Raw genomic sequence first — 21,070 nt, 5'->3', positions numbered from 1 at the left:
GATTATGCAGAATGATCGTGGGAAGTGACTTGCTGTCACTTCCTCTTGTCTTCTCATTCTGCAGGTGATGGGATGTGGGCCATGGCTGCTTGTTGTGATTGCGTGTAAGACTCGCTTTACTTTAATTGACCATCCAGAAGATTTATATCCGGATGGCTCATGCTGACTATCCGGATGTGTTGTGGAGACTATCCGGATGTGTACGCTCTGCCAGCGTCGTTTGCTCTTCCTTGGATAGGAGAAGATGAAACGTCGTTTGCCTTTCCTTGAGGCGGTCCGGATAGGATGTCTACACCATGCATATCCTTAGGGGAATCCGGATAATGATGGTCCGGCTGATAACACGTGCCACGCGTCACTATGAGCTGCGTGCCACGTGTTTCCCAAGGGGAGGGGTCCCTACATTGCCCCCCTTTTTAACTTGCCTATTTTGCCCAAAAAATGGGCGGGTTAAAAATAACTGGCTTTTGAAAACTGAAGAAGTCCCTTCGTCTGACTGGGCCACGTGGCGAGTGGGGGTGCGGAAGCCAAAAAGGCTTTTATGACGAGCCGCCGACCCTGCGTATCCCCAGACAATATGTCGTTTCAATGATAATATGGCTGTTGGTTTGGCTTTCCGAGGGGCTGTCCTGCTATAAATAGGGTACTGTACCTCTTTTTGTATTTTTTCCTACTGCATTCTCTTGAGAGTCTTTCTTCTTACTGCTTTTTCTACGCCCTTTGCTTTTCTGAGAAAAAAAAACTTCGAAAGCTCTTTTGTACCAGTGCTTTTGTATCGCGACTTTGTTGGTTTGCTGCTGGTGATTTTGTATCGAGGCGGTACCCGTTTTTCTTCTTCGGTGCTGTATTTGGTACGTATCTCTTTGCTACTGCCGTTCCTTTGGTTGCGTTTGCTGGTTCTTTACACTTGCTTTCTGGCTTGCTTGGGCATTGTTTTGGACGAGTCGTTTGCAATTGTTGTTGAATGTTGGTACTTTGTTGTTGTTTGGAGGGGTTTTTGAGGGGTTTTTCTGACGGCTTTGAGTTAGGGTTTGTGTATTTTCTGATTGCTTGGTCTGAACCGTTTGCATTGTTTTTGCGTGTAGATTTTGCTTTGGCTTTGTGGTAAGAAATGGCTCCAAAAAAGACTGTTTCGTCTGTCCGGGTCAGCGAGGCTAGCGAAAAGGCGATAGACAAATTAAATGCGAAGGAGTTCCGGGAGCGATTCCTGATCCCCCATGACGTGTTGATAGACCTGGTGAACGAGGAGGCGGCTATGCCTACTGAGAAAGGTGGAAAAAACGCTATCCTCTTCACAAAGGAACAATTCAACGCGGGGCTCCGGTTCCCTCTGCCGGCGTTGTTCAAGGAATTCCTCCACTTCTCTCAAATTCCCCCTATCTTTATTCACCCCAACCTTGTCCGGGTGCTGATGGGATGCAGCATCATCAACATGCTGTACAGCCTCGACCTGACGCTACTGGAAGTGTTCTTTGTCTATTCCCTGAAGAAAGCAAAGAATGATATCTTCAGTGTGTCCGCTCACCTGCCCTCCCTTCAAATGGTGACAGAACTGCCAGATTCGACAAAGGGAGGGGCGAAGGGGCTGGTGGCAGTCTGGGGTGGATGGGCGGGGCTATCGCAGCATCCGTCGAGGCCTTTTTCTCCGAATTATACCCTAAAAATTCCGGGTAATCTTGTTTTGCGATTTTTTTTTTTTTTTTTTTTTTTTTTTTTTCAGATTTTGCTTTGCTGATTTTTCCAGATCTTTCCGGGCGGAATTCTCACCTTTTGTTGCTGACAATGCAGGTTTGGAATTGAGGGGCCACCTTGTGGATTGGGTGGAAAAGGCATCCTTTGCCTGTGTCTGCAAATTATTTGAAATAGATCCCAAGGAGAGGGCCTACAAAACATTGCTCTCGGCGCGGAATTTGACAGAGGTCGTCCGGGAGCCCCAGGAATATGTTATCAACATCCTTCCTAGGAAATTGGCAAAGGATGAGATAGTGCCTAGGGAGCATTATACAGTGAAAGAGCTCCCCCTCTATCAGGAAGCTAAAGAAGCTGACGCTGAAAGGCGGCGAAAGCTCCTAGAGGATAGAGATCAGAAAAAGACTGAAGGCACTATCCGGAAGGCTCCCGGACAGAAGCGGGGTCCGGACTCCCCTCCGAAGAAAACGTCAGGAAAAAGGGGGAAGCTGGTGAAGAAGCATGGGAAGGATGCGAAGGAACCCACTCCTCCCAAGGAGTTTCCTCCTCCACAAACTACCTATGAGGGGGAAGTAATGATAGAGGAGCCAGTAAATGCTGCTCCGCACTCTATCTCAAGCGGCCCCGGGCGCATGTCGGGGTTGAATCACTCAGGTCCCTCCTTAGTCGCGGCTGCGCGTCTAGCCAACGTGGTTGAGGAAGCTGCATCTATCAACCATCCGGGCAACCTCAATCCGGATGCAGCTGAAACGGCCCCGTTGGAGGAAGCGGGGGCAGAAAGCCAAAGTCAGCCTTCCGACGACCCGGATCGCCTGGCTATAGTCCTGGTGAAAGGGCCTCCCCTCAAGAAGCCGCGTTTGATGCGCGATCTACAGTCCGGACTCTTTGAGCGGCTTCAAGAGCGGCAGCAAGAGATTGAAATTAGCTGCGCTTCTGCTCATGACGCTCATCCGGATGGAGGCGAGGTGGAGATGGCTACTGAGACCTCAGCCGTTCCGGCAATAATTCCGGCTGAGGATGCATCCGGACCTATGTGCCCGGACGAAAATATGGGGGCTCCGATTCCGGGACACGAGCTACCCTCTCCTTCCTCATCCGAGGAGGAATCTGCTGATGATGCCGCTCCCGCTAGCCCTTTCAGCTACGCGGAGTTGGAAGCTAAGTTAAAGCAGATTACTCCTGACTGGAAAGCCATCAAGCCCTCTGCTAAGATGTTTGATATGATAGAAACGGTACGCCGCTGTCTTGTGTTTTTGCTTTTTGACTTTTTGTTGCACTGATGTGTTTGTTGTAGTATGATTTATGTTTTTGCTTTTCTTGTTTGTGTGTTAGCTGGTGAGGGGCCTCCGCAGCATGTCTCAACAACACGCTCTTTTTACTCAGCTGCTGCAGACCGCAGACTATATGAAGACCTTCTCCTCTCGGCACCAAGAGATTGAAAATCAACTGCGTCTGAGAATGGAGGAGGCTGAGGCCAGTCTATCCACCATGCGAGAGGAAAATGAAGCCCTCCGGGTGGAGTTGGCTGAGGCAAAGGGTCAAGAAGAATCAACTGCGGGCCGCCTTCATGAGGCGGAGGGTGAGGCAGCCCGGCTAAGGGATGAATTGAGTCGACTCCGGACAGAAGTTTTGAATGAAAAGAAGCAGAAGGAAGACTTGCAGCTGCGTCTGGATGTGCAAAAAGAGGAACTTGAACGGGAGTTTGCTGTGGAAAGGGAGGAACTTGCAGCGGATTACCAGAGACAAGTGGATGATACATTTATCTTTGGGTATCGCTGCTGCATGAAGAAGAACGGTATAAAGCGAGATACCCCTTCAATTCCTCCAAGTGAAGAAAAGAAGCTCCATGAGAAACCTGCTCCCTGATAGTTTATCTCTTCTTGCAATTTTTCTGCTGTAATTTTTCCTTCTGTATATTTTTGTGGTCCGGATGTCTCTTTGTAATTTACATTTACTCATATCAATAAAACTTACTTCTTTCTCATTTGCACTTGTGTACACTTTCTACTGATAATACTGCTTTAAATTAAACACATTCCATGGTCTGAGTAACGGAGTGCCATCTAGCTTTTGTAAATGATAGGCTCCATTTTCATTTGCCTTAGACACTATGTAGGGTCCTTCCCAATTGGCTTGGAATTTTCCTGCGCCTACTTCAGCAGTATTTTCAAAAACTTTTCTAAGTACTAGCGTACCATTTTTGAAGTTTCTGGGCCTGACTTTTCGATTGTAATGCGCTGATGCTCTTTGTTGATAATCTGCCATCCGGATGGATGCGCTTTCTCTGACTTCGTCTGCCCAGTCCAAATTTCTTCCTAGTTCCGTGTCGGCATCTTTTTGCTTTGCTGCATCAGTCCGGATAGTAGGAAGACCTATTTCAGTGGGAATGACTGCATCCATTCCATATGTGAGGGCAAAAGGAGTATTTCCTGTTGGTCGTCCGGGTGTGGTCCGATAGGCCCACAGGACGCCGGGTAGTTCCTCCACCCACCTCCCTTTGGCTCGCTCCAGCCTTTTCTTCAAGGCATTGACTAGAGTTTTGTTTGTGGCTTCCGCCTGACCATTGCTTTGAGGATAACGTGGCGTGGAGTATGAATTCCGGATATTCAATTCCGAACAGAAATTCCTGAATGCAATGCTGTCAAATTGTGGACCGTTGTCAGCTATGATGATTTGGGGAATCCCATAACGGCAAACAATGTTCTTCCATACGAACTTGGTAACATCTTTATCTTTGATGCTTGCATATGCTTCAGCTTCTACCCATTTACTGAAGTGATCAGTGGCGACAAGAAGGAATTTCTTTTGGGCGGGTGCTGCTGGGAGGGGTCCCACTATGTCCATGCCCCACTGCGCGAAAGGCCATGGGCTTGAGACCGATTTTAATGCGATTGATGGTACATGTGGAATGGGAGCGTATTTTTGACATTTATCACATTTTTGGACATATGTTGCCGCGTCTTTCTTCATTGTTGGCCAGTAGTATCCTTGTGAATGAGCTCTATGTGCTAGGGATCGTCCTCCCGTATGATTTCCGCATACTCCTTCATGTAACTCAGCTAACACATACTGGGCCTCTGAATGCCCAAGACAGCGAAGATAAGGCCCTGTGAAGGATCGCTTGTACAGGTGCCCCCCAATCAGGGTGAAACGGGCAGCTTGCACCCGGATTTTGTGCGCTCGTTTAGGATCTTCGGGTAAAGTTCCTGTCCGGAGACATTCTGCAATATTATGCGTCCATTCTTGATCATCCGCTTGGTCTGCTTCAATGGAGTTGCAAGTGGAATTTTCTGCGACAGAGGGATTGGCTTGTACATGGATAGGCAATAGAATGGCTTCTCTGATGGGGAGGGAAGCAGCTATACCGGCCAAGGCGTCAGCGCGCCCGTTGTCAGCTCGCTTAATTTTTTCAATTGTCCACTCGGTGAATTGCTGTAAGGTGCTTCTTACTTTGGCCAAGTATCGCGCCATGCGTGAGTCCTTAGCCTCATATTCTTTCTGGACATGCCTTACCACTAGTTGCGAGTCGCTGTAGATTCGGAGTTTGGAGACGGATAGCGCAAGAGCGAGGTCCAATCCGGACAGGATGGCCTCGTATTCTGCTTCATTGTTAGACGCGGAGAATCCCAGCCGGATGGCCTGCTCCAGATGTTCCCCAGTTGGGGACTGCAATAAGAGCCCAACTCCAGAGCCTGATGAGCGTGAGGCTCCGTCAACTCGTAGAGTCCACCACTCCTGTTCACCTGATTCGTGGTGCTGGTCGGGTCTTCGTGAATATTCGAGCACGAAGTCGGCCATTACTTGGCCTTTTTTGGATAATCTGGGTTGGAATTCGATTCCAAATTCGCTCAATTCGATGGCCCACTGTAGCATTCGCCCAGTTAAATCTGGCTTGTGTAGAATGCTACGAAGGGGCTGGTCGGTCAGTACAATCACTGGGTGAGCTTGAAAATAGGGGCGGAGCTTTTGAGCAGCACTTCGAAGAGCTAAGGCTGTTAGCTCCATTTTTGAATACCTGGTTTCTATATCTGCCAAAGCTCTGCTGACATAGTAGACAGGTTTCTGCTCCTTTGGCGAAGGGCAGCGGAATAGAACGGCGCTGATTGCCCATTCTGAGACAGCTAAATACATATATAGCTTCTCCTTTGGCATGGGGCTGCTCAAGATGGGCGGATGCATAAGACAGTGTTTAATTCTTTCCAACGCGTTTTGGCAATTGTCCGTCCATCCCTGCGTTCCAGCTTTTCGTATCGCTAAGAAGAAGGGTCGCAACTCGTCAGTGAAGCGGGCTATAAAACGTCCTAACGCAACGAGCTTGCCTGTAAGGCGTTGTAACTCCTTTTTGTTCCTGGGAGGAGGTGTCTCCATGACTGCTTTGACTTGATCCGGGCTGACTTCTATGCCTCTTTGGCTGACCATAAATCCCAGAAATTTGCCAGCACTCACGCCAAAGGCACATTTGGAAGGATTTAGCTTCATGTCATACTTTCGCAAGAGGTAAAATACTTCTTGTAAATGGAGGATATGATGCTCTCGAGTTTTGCTTTTAACCACGATATCGTCAATGTATACCTCGACCGAGCGGCCTATCAGAGGTTTGAAGATTTTAGTCATCAATCTTTGATACGTGGCGCCAGCGTTTTTGAGTCCGAATGGCATGACTTTGTAGCAATAGAGGCCGTGTGGCGTTATGAATGCTGTTTTTTCTTCGTCATCCGGAGACATGGGAATTTGGTGATAGCCGGAGAAGGCATCCAAGAAAGAGAGCATCCCTTGCCCGGAAGTGGAATCCACAATTTGATCTATCCGCGGTAAGGGAAAACTGTCTTTTGGACATGCATTATTGAGATTGGTGTAATCAACACAAACTCGCCATTTGCCCTCTTTCTTTGGTACCACTACTACATTTGCCAACCAATCCGGATAAGATACCTCTCTGATGAATCCGGCTTCCAACAATTTGTTAATTTCATCTTGGATAACTCTTTGTCTATCCGGGTGAAATCGTCTAATCTTCTGTCGAATGGGTCTGGCTGCTGGAAAGACGTTAAGCTTGTGAGAGGCGATAGAGGGATGAATTCCCTTCATATCCGAATGTGTCCATGCGAAGATGTCATGGTTACTTCGAAGGATATTCTGTATGCTCTGGGTTTCTTCTTGTGTCATGAGGGAACTGATGTTTGTGAGGTGATCATTCTCTTCTGAGATTTGGATTGTTTGTAAGGGATCTGCTACCGGGGGATCCTTGTCCACCGGACCCAATAATTGCTATTGGTCGCGCGCAATGCTAGGTTCAAGGGGAGATGCATCTTCCTGGTTAGCGACTGCTTCACGTGCTATTTGGTAGCACTGGCGAGCGGCTAACTGGCTGCCATACAAGTCAGTTTGCCCTTCATTGGTGAGGAAACTCACCATTTGATGATATGTGGAGGGGATGGCTTTCATGTAGTGAAGCCATGTGCGTCCCAAGATGATATTGAAGGGTGACAATTCTTGCACCACCGAGAATTGCACGTTGAGAGTGACTGGTCCAGCTCGAACCGGCAGTATAATGTCTCCTAAGGATGTTGTTGATGATCCGTTGAATCCAGATAAGATTCGTCCGGGGTTTTCGAGACCCGCGAGACTGTGTCCCATATGGCCAATGACTGATGCTTGTACTAGATCGGCTGAACTGCCTGGATCAACCAAGATACGTCTTACATCAAAATCTCCTATTTCTAGAGAGAGGATGAGGGCGTCGCGATGTGGCTGTAGCGTCCGGGTGGGATCTACTGGTGGGAAAATGATTGTCCCATCTATGGGGCGAGGGCCCTCTCCAGTAAGACCCGGCCGGATGGAATTAATGCGCTCGCGTATTGACGCGGCCCGCAGCAATTTCTGCCTTTTACGCCTGGAATCGTATTCCTCGTCAGACGGGCCCCCATTGATATAGTTTATCACAGCCTTGGGGGCGACTGGGGCCCTCGGGGCCTCAGAGTTATGATGCTGAGATACGTCCCTTCCTCCAGTATCTGAGCGGAGGTACTGTTTTAAATGTCCTGCTTTGATGAGCCTTTCAACTAGATACTGGAGGGATCGACACGTCTCTGTTGTATGACCATGGTCTTTGTGGAAGGCGCATTTCTTGCTGCGGTCTCTTATGGATGGGTCCGTTTCGAGGGGTCTAGGCCACCTGAAGTCGGACAACCCTTGGATCATTGGGAGAAGTTTTTCGTATGATACGGATAGGAGTGTGACGGGCGGCCTATTCGGACGACTCGGCCCGTCCTGTCTCCGGTCAACTGGTTTTGGACGGTCCGGAGGCTTGGCATGCCTGTCCGCGTTATCTCTAGAAGCCCGTCCGGCAACCAAAACTTGTTGAGTGGCTGCACGCACGTCATCTTCGAGCATTGAATATTTGTTAGCACGTCTGAACAAATCGTCCATCGTTGTGGGAGGCTTTTTTGCCAGTGATTCAAAAAATGGAGTGCCTGGACAAATGCTTCTCTTGAAGATTTGTAGGACAGCATCCATGCTGCAAACCTCTATTTGGAGTACGGCTTGGCCAAATCGTTTCACAAATTCCCTCAAGGATTCGTTGTCTCTCATTTTTATGTTCTGGAGGGTGCTGATATTCTGCTTGTGTCGAGCAGAGCACAAGTACTGTCCCACGAATGCTTCAGAGAGGTCCCTGAAATTGTCAATAGAGTTAGGAGGTAGGCGATGAAACCATGAGAGGGCCTGCCCTTGAAGGCTGGCAGGGAATACTTTGCATAATAATGCATCGTTGCCAATATCGAGCGTCATAAGCTGTCGATAGTGCATGATGTGATCGAAGGGATCGTTGGTCCCATCGTATGTGGAAAACTTTGGTACGAGGAATCCTCTTGGGGGCTCGTAATGGGTGATATGAGAGCAAAAGGGCGTGGAGAGCATGTCATCCAGCCTTTTGCTGATGGAGCCAATGGGTGGCTCGTTTGGGAGGTTTCTCCCAGCTGGTCGTTCCGCTAGGTGTGAATGAACGTTCCGCATCGCTAGGGCGACCATGGGGTCACGATGCGGAGGTACGTTCTGCACCATGGGAGCGATCATAGGATCGGGGCGTGGCGCCCGGGTTGTGGCTGCTGGTGGCCTTGATCTCCCAGGCTCTTGTGGGCCTAGTCTTGCGCGCATAGAACTTGACAACTGTGATTTTCTATCACGCTGTCTTTTTGCTGAGAAATGAGTGGAATCTGAGCTTTCCTCACGGGGAGCTCGAGGCATGGGTGTGCGTGGCTCATGGGGCCTTGCGTTGTACGTTCCTGGGATAGCTCCTGTTGACCCAGGGTATATTGATTCTGGCTCTGGCTTTGAGTTTGCCACCTGGCCTTTTGAGCGCTGACGACGAGGAGGTCCTGATGTTGAGGCTTGAATGCGTAACACAGCGTTTTCTTCCCTTAACCTCTCCGTCTCCTGGAGGAGAGCTTTTAGCTGTTTTTCGCTTGCCAACTGTCTTTTTTCGATGGCTTGACGCCATTCGTGATTATCTTCTTCCTCTCTACCAGATGATCGACTTTGGGAAGGTGTGGCCATCTTTGCCAGTGACTGAATCAAAATAAAAAGTAAAAGTTTCCCACAGACGGCGCCAATGTTGTCGCCTCGCGTATCCGATGGTCCACGTTGCTGCTATATGGATGGACACGTGATTCTCAACACACAAGGGGTTCTTGATTCAGTGGTTGCACCTGCAAAAGGCATCCGGACAGGGTGTCCGGACGCACCCTCCGATGGTTTTGTTAGCCATGGTGAGAAAGAGATATATAAATCAGTTGGCCTTTTTCTAGGTATCAAGAGGTTACCAGGAGATCCCCTTTCTTCTTTGTGCGATGGTATATATATCCAGCTTCAGGGGTACTGTTCCTCTCATTAATGGTGAGGAGATCTTTTCTGTTGTGATGATGACAATAGGTGTTAGTAGGAGCACTATCATCCTATGAATGGCTGTCAGAGACTATGGTAGGTGATGCGGCCGTCAGAGATCGTGGGAAGCGATTATGCAGAATGATCGTGGGAAGTGACTTGCTGTCACTTCCTCTTGTCTTCTCATTCTGCAGGTGATGGGATGTGGGCCATGGCTGCTTGTTGTGATTGCGTGTAAGACTCGCTTTACTTTAATTGACCATCCAGAAGATTTATATCCGGATGGCTCATGCTGACTATCCGGATGTGTTGTGGAGACTATCCGGATGTGTACGCTCTGCCAGCGTCGTTTGCTCTTCCTTGGATAGGAGAAGATGAAACGTCGTTTGCCTTTCCTTGAGGCGGTCCGGATAGGATGTCTACACCATGCATATCCTTAGGGGAATCCGGATAATGATGGTCCGGCTGATAACACGTGCCACGCGTCACTATGAGCTGCGTGCCACGTGTTTCCCAAGGGGAGGGGTCCCTACAAGAAGCACAACTTGTTTACTTAGTACTTCTTTTAGAGCATGTTTCCACCAAATCTTCTATTGATTTCCTAGTCATCTTTGTAAATTTAAAGGTGTATTTCTATGTTCATAAGATGACAAGTTTCCAAACACAACATTTTTCACTTTTAGATTTCTACGACAACATTAACTAAAAGTGCATTTGGTAATATTTATATTCGAAATGTTTTTTGTAAAAACAACATTTTACTTAGAGAGATGTTATGACTCATCATCATACCTTCTCAATAAGTAACCTGATCCTCGACTCCAGATTCTATTTTTACGGACATGTCTTTTTCAAATAAAGAATCATACATGATCTTTATTTTTATTTTATTTTCCCTTTAAAAAAAATTAAAATAAGTGGCAATTCCAAATATTTTAAAAAAAATCAATTTGAGTGGAGATGCACGTAAAAAATATGGATCCATAATTATATATATATATATATATATTTATTTACAGTAAAAAATGATTTATAAATGAGAACCGGTGGATTTGATTTTTGATAAATACAATGACACTATTATTAAGAAGTTGTTTTCTAAATTTTAAAATATTTTTATGTTGTATGTTTTTAGATTACAAGGTGATATTATGTCACAAAAAAAAAAGGACATTAGAAGGGGATTTTTTAATTACTCCATGATAAAATATAAGCAAACCTAGTAACTAAACCGGTGAAGTATTAATTATACCAAAGAAAGAGAAAATGGAATGTAGATGTACTTTCCTACAACATATGTGAGTGTAAGAATAGATGTAAGATGAAGGAATAAATGAAAATTAGAAGGGAGAAAGGGATAAGCAGCAAAAACCCAAGAAATGGGGGCAGCAATGCAAAGAAACTTAGCTATAATAATTGTAATGGAACAGTTAGGCATGTATTCTTCTCTCACACTTACCAAATCTAGGGCTGTGTAGAGTTTATCTTTTTGTTTTTGAAATATTTGATTGAAATCTTAGACCCCACTCACATGGTCACTTGTTCGTTTTGCTTGGAGACTCACCTGACTTACCATTGAATTTGACTTTGATTGCACATTCCCCCAAGTCTCAACCATTCACTTGCCACTAGTGCTTATCTCTTCCTCCTCCTCTATGTGGCCCATTCCCAGCCCTTTTTCAACCTTCTTTTCTTATTGTTTTTTTGAATTGCTGCACTAGCACTGATCAGCCTCTCTTGGTGGACATCCCCAGTGGTCCATTTCTCACATTGCCTCCATTCAATCATGGTTTAATTAGAGAGTTTCAAGATATGGAGATCCTTAACTAGTTTAATTATTCATGTGGGATTAATCCATGGTCAATGACACCATGTGATCATATATTTAGCTTACCTACTTAATCATATCCACAGAATTCTCCACATTCTAATTAATTTTAGTGTTCAAATATCATCACCAAAGACTAAGGTGGTATTTGTTTTTTTGGCTTTTTACTGAAAACAATTTGTTTTTCTACTTTTTCATGATTTATTATAAACTTTTTACTAAATAGAAAAAAACAAAATATATAGTTTTTTCTAAATAGAAAAAATAATATATTGATTTTTTTAATACTTAATAAAAATAAAATACTACAAAAACAAACAACCTAATATTTAATACTATTAAGTATTAAGATTTTATTTAGAATTAAGTAAAAAAACAAACACTACCTAAAAGTTTGATTCACCTTGAATAAAAAATACCTCCAAATGGCACTATCTTCGATCAGAGTCCGATGAAAACTTATCACTCAAAAAAAAGATCCAAGACATATTTCTCAAATAAAAATTTATTTGATTAAAATCATCCTTAATAATCCTCTCTCCTAAATCATCTGAATGAATTTATAACCTGCAATCCTATCATTTCAAATCTTTTGGTACATGAACAAGAAACATTTAAGTTCACCTCAAAGGTTGAATTTTCTCTTGGGATAAGATAGGCTTTTGCATATATGTTCCCTTTGAGAGAGTCTAGCTAGGGCATCACAATGAGGTACATTTGTACCCTCAGTGTAATGGGGATGCTGGCCCTTTATGGGTCTAATAATGAACCCCACCTACATGGCACGAGGGATGATTTGGTACCATCACCGAACCCTACATAAGCTTCTGCCTTTTTCCAATATCTTCACACTTCTACCAATATCTCACCATCTCATTTTTGGATCACATTGAACCATAGTTTTCATTTTCAACCTCAAATGGAATACTACACTTTCAAGATAAGGAGAGACACTACTCCACACACATTTTCTCAGCAACCAGCCAAACGCAACTCTAGCCTTTATTGGACATGGACGTACCCGAAGCTACAGTTGTACCAATGAAAATTTTAAATATCCCTCCATGTACATGCTATAATATATGCTAAAAGATACATGGCATCTTCAAAAATTTGCATACTTTGATTGACCTAATATTATAGTCTTTCCAAGTGGTCGTGGCACACGCTGGTTCATATTTCTCTCATCGAATCATTGCCACAAGAAAGACAAATAACACATGAGAACACATTTTTTTAGCTATAGCAGCGGCAAGCATTTTAAATACTCCCTCCCTCCTCTATTGTATTCAAACCAAGGGTGTGGTGGTTGACTCCTAGGGTTTCAAGCCTGGGGATCCTTCAAGGCAACTCATCTATATATATATATATATGAAAGAGTAATGTGCAAGTTATGGGGCCTTTTCAAATATGCTTTTGGTATGGAGACGTGGCTGTTCTGATTATGTATCATAACAATTTATTTGATTTATTTGTGGACCTAATACATATTTTAAGTGATACTATATTTTATGCTTTCACCTAACATGAAACCATTGTATTGGCCTATAGTTATTATTTCATGAATGAAGGATGCAAATCGCATCCACTGGTCCATTGTGGAACAATGTAGGTGGTGTACCAACATTCTTTATGAATTTTGAGAGGCTGATTCTTGGCGGTCAATTCATCTTAATTTTCTCTTTGATCAATAATAAAAATGACGATGAATTACATAATTACATAAGGCAAATGTTACACAATAACGAGAATAAACAATAAAAGAAAATAGAATAAAAAGACGTAAATTTATGCGAAACCCTAAATTGAAAAAAAAAAATAGCAAAGAAGAAAAAAAAATATTATATCAAAAGATCAGTACAAGAGAAGAGAGATGTTAGCGACTATAACAGAAGTATAATCATCATAACCCTAAAACTATATATATAGAATTAGTGGTGGGTTATAGGATCGGACAACCACAAACCTCCTAAAAAATCTCATAATTATAGTTTTATCACATATCTCATACTGTGAGCTTTTTGAGTCAGACTAAATAGGTTTATATTATAGGGGCAAAACTCCTACACCCCCAACGGAATTAATGGTGGGTTATAGGATCAGGTAACAATAGACCCTCCAAAAAATTTCATAATTATAGTTTTATCACATGTATTATACTACGAGCTTTTTGGATCAAACCAAATAGAATTCAGATCATCAAACTTTAATAGCTCAAATAAAAAAAAAAATCAAAATTTGACAATAACATATTTTTTAGTTTTTTATTTTTATTTTTATTTAGTAATTTTTTACCTTCATATTCATTATTGTAAGTTGTGTGAAAAGGCAATCTGTTTAATAGTGTACGTAGGTCGCAGTGGTCCTGGATAACCTTTCAGGATATCCATTCTTTTGGATTCAGCCGAGCACATGGAAATCGAATACCTTTCACAGACTCCATAGGAAAAATGACACTTTACAAAGAGAAAAGGGAGACATGAATAATTTTGGTGTGGAGCCCATACAGTAGTCAGTCTGTAGGACACAGTAGGTGTGCATGCCCGAGGCCACAGTACAATGGAGGAGAGAGAGGGACCATGCTGGAGTCTAATCTTATGGGTTGAGGAAGCTCATAATATCAGAATTATTTTGGTGGGTACAAACAAACAAACATAAAGGCTATGAATACTGTTCTATTTTGGGCTTCAATTTAACAGTAATATACCTTAGACTATGCTTCCCTATGCCACATTCCTCTGGTTCAAACAGTCATATATGTTCTCCATTATTTCACAGTGGCATTCCCCAGGTTGGAACAGTGATCGTTATTCCATGTTCTTTTCTTTTCTCTTTTTACCTTCTTTATTTTCTCCATTTTAATTTGTAATTGTGGGGTTTCATATGGTCCCCGTTTGGTCTTTCACCTCAATCATTAATACAACCCTCATTTTATCAGAACTTATGGAATTAAATAGTTTGAAATTTTCAATTTCCAACCAAATTCTTGATGGGTTTTTTTTTTTAATTTTTTTTTAATTTTTTTAGACCAATACCCATTATAGAATTCTTATAAATACATGACTGAATACATTAGAAATAATTATTCTAATATTTTTAAATTTATTTTTGTCCTGGGGTTTTATTTTCTAAGCCTACAAACTGTTCCAAACATGGGCCATGCCATCATCTCCTCAACCAATTGGTCGAGTATTTGCATGGGAATACATTTGATAGGTTTCAGAAATGTGGGTTGGGCCCTCAACTTGCCCATCTCATGAATCAAAGTAGAGAGATCACTTTCTCCAGCCCACTCCATTTGAGGCCTTGAATTTCAAAATTCATACTTCTGTGATTCATCTATTCTCATTCCCATTCCCATACCCTTTCTTATATCATGGATGAACGTGAGGGAGTACGTACGTACCACCCATTGGTGGCTTGTAATACCAGCCACATGGGCTTTGTTGATAATGATTATTAATATCCAGATGAGCGAATGTCACTTTGTAAAGAAACAAAGGACATGCATAATGGTGATGTGGAGCCCATCTAGTGGCCAGCCTCTAAACCACTGTGGTTTTGGCACAGTACAAGCTGGGTGGAGGGGGACCAAGGGTTTCAGGCTACGTATCTTATGATAATTTCAGAAAGATTATAGTTTGAGAATCCTATTGGTGGGAAGGACATATCAAAAAGGCTATGGATAGATTTCTAGTTTGGGTTTGAAATTAAGAGAATCAGAGTCACAATAATATACCTCAAGACATACTTCCCAATGCCACATTATTCCTCTGGTTAGAACAGTGACACATATTCCTCCTGGTTGGAACATGTTACTGGTTGAGAGACTTCATTAATATATCTCTTAGGAAAATTATATGGTCCCCATGCTGTGATACCCTCTACTCAATCTAAATCTTGTGAGATATCAACATTAGTCTGATCAATTATTGGATGAGTAAAAGAATATAAAATATTATCATCTTTACATTTATTTGGTTGGGTCTCCAATAATGAGCATGCTTTATGTTAAAATTTGATGACCCAAATAGTTTTTATTATTAAATTTTAATCTACCACTTTATAAGTTGTAAAGATATTATTAGAATAAATAAGAAGGGTATGAAATTAATTATTGGAACCCACTTGACAACAGTAAAATATATTTTGGATTTCATTTTCCATGAAAAGCAAGATGTTTTTAGGCAAACATTAAAAGTTGACCTTGTAAAAGGTGTTTTCACTCTTTTTAATATTTGAAATATAAAAATTTTCAAGTATATAAAAAAAAAAAAACTAAAAACACTTCTTAAAATTATTACGAAACACACTCTAAATTATATTGTGTTCATAGAGGAAGCAATAAGTATAACGATATGGTTATTTCAAACTTATACAACATTATTGAGAGAATTAGAGAAAATGAATGATATTAAGGTTAAATTACTAATTTTACTCACAACTTTATTTGTCTTTGGATGCTCCTTTTGTTTTTTGTTTTTATTGAAAACTTTTATGTAAAAGTAAAATCTCTTGTATAAAATGTATAGATTTACTTTACATTTGTAGATATAAAAATTTTAGTGGATTAAATTACTATTAATTTAGTCTTCAAAATGAAAAAATAAATAAATAATATCTTCTTATGGATAAATTTCTTAAAAAAAAGTAAAACCTATCGAGAGAAAAAAAAATTGCTAAAATCAAGGGACTAAATCCCTTGAATTAAGCAATTTTAAATTTGAAATTCAAATTCTGCATCTTCATCTATAAATAGAGATGTCTTCTTTCAAGAAAGGAGAGGAGAAATTCATAAACTAGAAAAATTCAAAAAGGAAAATCTTAGTAAGAAAATCCAAAGACAATTTCGTACGGGAAAAAACAAAAGAAAAAAGTTCATCAAATCTCCCTACAAATTTGATAAATGACTTCACAACAAAAGATAAAACTTCATCAAATCTCCGTACAAATTTGATGAAAAAACTTCATCAAATCTCCCTACAAATTTGATAAACGGCAAAAAAACTACAACACGTGTTCTTCATCATTCAACGAGTTCATTCAGGAATAAACCACTTGTGGCCCTCAATTGATTTCCGAAATCAAGAAAACGTCATTGTCGTTCTTCAAGTTGTGATCAAAGCGAAAGAATCAGAAATAAAATATTTTTTTATAAAGAATATTATATTTGAGATTGTACTCACAATATTTTAATTTTAATAAATATTTTGTTCTCATTATTTTCATATTGTTTTGCTAATTTCGCAAGACTTACAAAATTTGTGCGTACAATATCATTAAAAATCTCTTTCAAAAAATTTTAAAATTTGAGATAATAAAATTGTTTTGATATCTCAATTTTTCAAATGGTTTTTTAAACCATTACTTTTTATATATATACCTTTATGAATTCTTATATCTTATATAAAAGTTATAACTTTCTAAAATTTTAAAAATAGAAAACAAAAAGTGGATCCAAAAGACACTAAATTGTTAGTTAATAAGGTGCAAATCAACTAGATAATCAATTCCAACTCAATTTAAAAATAAATCATATTTGTAGAAACTCAGTTCAACTTGATTTGTAAAACTGAGGTGTCCAACCCCAACACTACTCAATCTTTTTTCTCAATTTTGGGTTGTTAATAAGTTCAAAACTCGAGTTAGATTGAGTTGTACCAATTAAAAAAGAAAAAAAAAACAAAAAACAAATAAAAAACAAAAAAAGGTGTATAATATATTATATTAATAGATAAAAAAAAGTTCAATTCAAAGCAAATTATGTACACATAAATGGTGTAATTTTAATTGATAAGAAGTTAATTTATCTATTTAAAAATAAAAAAATTGAGTATTGATTAAATTCTTAAAGCAAATTATAATTTAAAACACTAGTTAAATAATATAACATAAAATATAATTATTTGGTTAAAATTATTAAATACTCAATTCAAAGGTTTGGTTTGTTTGATGTTCCAATCCAAACCTAATTCAAATTCAATTAGATTAGGTTTTTTTTTTATTTTTTTCCCTCAAATTGAATCCAAATTACAAAAGGGTTGCCTAAACCTACCCAAAATTGGGTTGGATTGAGTTAAACTCGCTAAGTTACATTCCTATTACTTAATGAGTTAACATAGATCGATAAATTAACAATACATATTAGATAAGCTAACAATACATATTAAGCGGTATTTCTCTACTACGATCGTCTTTGTTAGCATATCATCAGTTGGATTATGACACCCCTTAGTTTTCTCAAGAGTTAAAATTCCATCTTCCAAAACCAATCAAATATAATGATATCAAACATGTATATGTCTTGTCCTAACATGATAAATAGGATTTTTTGCTAAATGAATAGCACTCTGATTGTCACAATACAAAATCTTCTTCCTATTTCTAATATCTAATTCTAATATATTTTATGGTTTTTATAGCCATAGTTTTTTGTTGTGTTAGACCTAGGGAAGCCTAAGGATAGTTTCATGCACCCTATATGATCTAAGGTCAGGAAACAAAGTGATCTAGATTTTCCATCAACTAGTATCAAAGTTCTAGGATAAGTTTTTACATGTTAGATTCATTCTTAGACATGCTAACTCTATTTTTCAGGGTTATGTTTTTCATCCCATGGTCCCAATGATGAATGTATGATTATTATTAGTTCATCTATTGAATATGATGATTATTTTTGTGATTATGTTTGTTTTCTCTTTAGATTAGGTTGTAAGCTCTACAATTAAGAGCATAGGATAGGTTGTATGCTCTAGTTTCAAGGAGCATAGGATTTTTGCTTGGATGTAAAAAATATTATTTTTCTCATCCACATAAGCCATAAGAGAAAGAGAAAGAGAGAGAGAAAAAAAAAACCATTCCAGTAATTCCAATATGTCCTATATGGAGAAACCAACCAGAAAAGGTAAGTTTTTCGATAAAAAAAATTGGTCGAAAGCCATGAAGGAAGCAACCTTAGGTTGAAGATGCAGGTAACAACACTTGACTACTTAGATTGGTGCTTAAATAGTCTTCCAACGAATCACAAGAGCTCAAGCGGATTTCCAATGCTCAAAGTGCATTCGAGCGGTCCCACCAGCGCTTAAGCAGTACTATAGATGGCAATAAGGAGGAAACAAGAGAAGTTTTGGCCTTTTTTTTTGTATAATTATAATGGATTAGGGTTTTCTAATCTAACCTTATTTATGGTTGTAGGTTTTATTTTTAGCAAATTTAAATTCAATCCAAATCAAGTTACCAAGATTTTTGCAATAGAATCACCAAGGCTAAGGGGGATATTTTATTTTATTATTATTTCATTTTGTGTATATTTGGTATAGGGCATGTGTTAGGAAATAAAATTTTAAAATATTGAAAAATAATAATTTTGGATTTTTTTTAAGAAAATAAATTTTCATGAAAATGTATTTTCCAAAGTTATTTATGTAAATTGAATGTTGCTAATTATAAATTTTTATTTCTTTTGGAACCATCCTTTTGATTTGGAATAGGTAGTTCTCTAAGCTCTTCTCCCTAAGAGAACAAGGATAACAATAAGTTTTTCAAACTCTTCTCCCTAAGAAAGAAAAGACTTTTATGGATAAGGATAGTTTAAGGACAATAAATAGGAGAGCAATTATATTTTAGTACAAACGTTCCAATTTAGAAAATAAATAATGGATTTTGAAAAATCTCATGATATAAAATTTATTTTAAGAAAGGTTTTCCAAAACTAATTAAAGTCTTTCTTTTCTAAAAATGAAGTAGTAGAGGGCCTTAGCAAAACCCATATCCTTCATTATCAAGTTCATCTTGATTTGGTTCATCACTACTCCAATAATAGGTTGGGCACAAAGAATTATGATATATGAACTCTCTATATGGACTAGACTAGACATGTCTATAGTGGGAGTAACCACTCTGATGATGGGGTTCTTCACTTAGTGACATTAATATCAAGAATAATGATTACACACACAACTTGGATATGAAGTGGTCTAATTGCCCACCACAGTCCCACTTGCATAGTTCAAGGGGCCAAACAAAAGGTATGCTAGCATGATTTTAACTAAAGCAAAGAGATCAATTTGAGAGGGTCTCTAACTAATAATAAGGTCATGACCTACGTACCGTGGGGTTGAATCTTATGATACTAGGATGCTTTGCAAATAGATATATAGTTATGAGAACTTTACATTTTTGCTAAATATATACTAGATTTGTTATGAATGATTAGTTAATTAATGCATGGTTTTATTTATGTTATAGATATTGTGTCATATAATTGGATTACTATTATTTTTACTACTAATAAATTGATCAAACCAAGTTATATGGATTGGAAAAAAAAAATTCTAGGCATGGTACTCACTTCAGATGAGCTAAAATGGGTAACATAAGATTTTGTTCCTAGTTCTCTTAATGAACATTCCACACAAAAGGAGAAGAGCACATACCATATTTAGCATAAGACGGATTAAGAGACCAAGTGCATCATACTTTTTTTTTTGGATAAAGTGTTGCAACATCAGCACATGTCTATGATAATAGCTTGTGACATTTGTTAAGATATTGAGTCTTAGTTATATGTTGACAATTTTGTTCCAATTAATGTTTGGTCATAGAAATCTTTTTAGATGGTGACTTGCTCTTCATTGAAAATTAAGGGTTATTATTCGTCAAACCGAGAAGTCGCAAGTAAGTCTAAAAAAGTTTGGCTTGTGGCATATAAGGCTTCTTTGAGATATAAAAAGGTTCAATATCATTTTTGGACTTAAAATGTCTTTAAATGATTTTTCAAAAAAAAAATAGGGGTCACTCAAGCAGTTAATCTGGCTCAAGCAATCTAAGTCTACACAAACGGTCATGATAGTCTTGCCAAGTTTAGAAACAAATTTTGGATAAATTTCATTCAAACTCTAATTTGAAAACTTAAGATATCGAGACTCTTTGGCTTTAGCCTATAAATGTCTCCCTTATAACCCCTTAAGGGTAAGAGATTCAAGCTAAGAGATCGGAGATCGTAGAGATCTTAAAGTTTAGAGACCTCTTATTTTTATGAGATAGACTCCTTGAGAGAGTCTAATTGTCATACCATTCCCGATCTTTCATTCAATGATTTAAATCTTTAAATTGTGGGTTAAAGACCTTAATCCCTCCAGAGTGGTCGAATGATCTATTAGGGAGCAATAAAGAGTTGTTGTGTCACGGACGTAGATCAAGTTATAGGTGTTGGAGAATAAGTTTTTTTTTTTTGGTAAAATGGTCTGATAAATTTGTGTAACTTGATTTCAAATAGTGAATTTAGATTGGTAGATCTAGACCTTGAGACTTTTTATCTCCACAATTTGTGAGGGTTTTCCACATAAAAATCTTGTACCTCATTACATATTGTTTTATTACTACTTATATTCTAGTTGATGATATTGATAACCATTTAATTGGTTAGTTCGTTATTGAGGTTGTTGGGTTGGTCATCTTAGAGGTTATGGTTGTTATACCTATAACCAATTATTGTTTTCTCTAACATCTCTTAAGGCATATTTTGGATATTAACAATTATATTATTTTATCCCTAACAAATTACAGGGTATCCCTAAAAACAAAAAATCATATTTTTATATACCTAAAGATTTTAGGTATAACCCATATAGTTATTTGGGACATCCCTAATATCTACTGAGATAAATTTTT

General features: G+C 39.4%; 1 protein-coding gene across 1 annotated transcript; it reads left to right on the top strand.

Moving 5' to 3' along the window:
- The first annotated feature begins 825 nt into the window (after positions 1 to 825).
- On the top strand, positions 826 to 3,673 carry LOC132253690 (uncharacterized). The gene is made up of 4 exons (XM_059736609.1): positions 826 to 851; positions 1,086 to 1,670; positions 1,789 to 2,921; positions 3,022 to 3,673. Exons 2-4 carry the CDS (start codon positions 1,112 to 1,114, stop codon positions 3,553 to 3,555), a joined length of 2,226 nt encoding a protein of 741 aa, XP_059592592.1. The 5' UTR covers positions 826 to 851; positions 1,086 to 1,111; the 3' UTR covers positions 3,556 to 3,673.
- Positions 3,674 to 21,070: the final 17,397 nt, after the last annotated feature.

Source organism: Vitis vinifera, chromosome 4 (genome assembly GCF_030704535.1).
Source record: "Vitis vinifera cultivar Pinot Noir 40024 chromosome 4, ASM3070453v1".
Lineage (NCBI taxonomy): Eukaryota > Viridiplantae > Streptophyta > Magnoliopsida > Vitales > Vitaceae > Vitis > Vitis vinifera.
The sequence above is the reverse complement of the archived record's forward strand: the minus strand, read 5'-3'. Positions and strand labels throughout refer to the sequence as shown.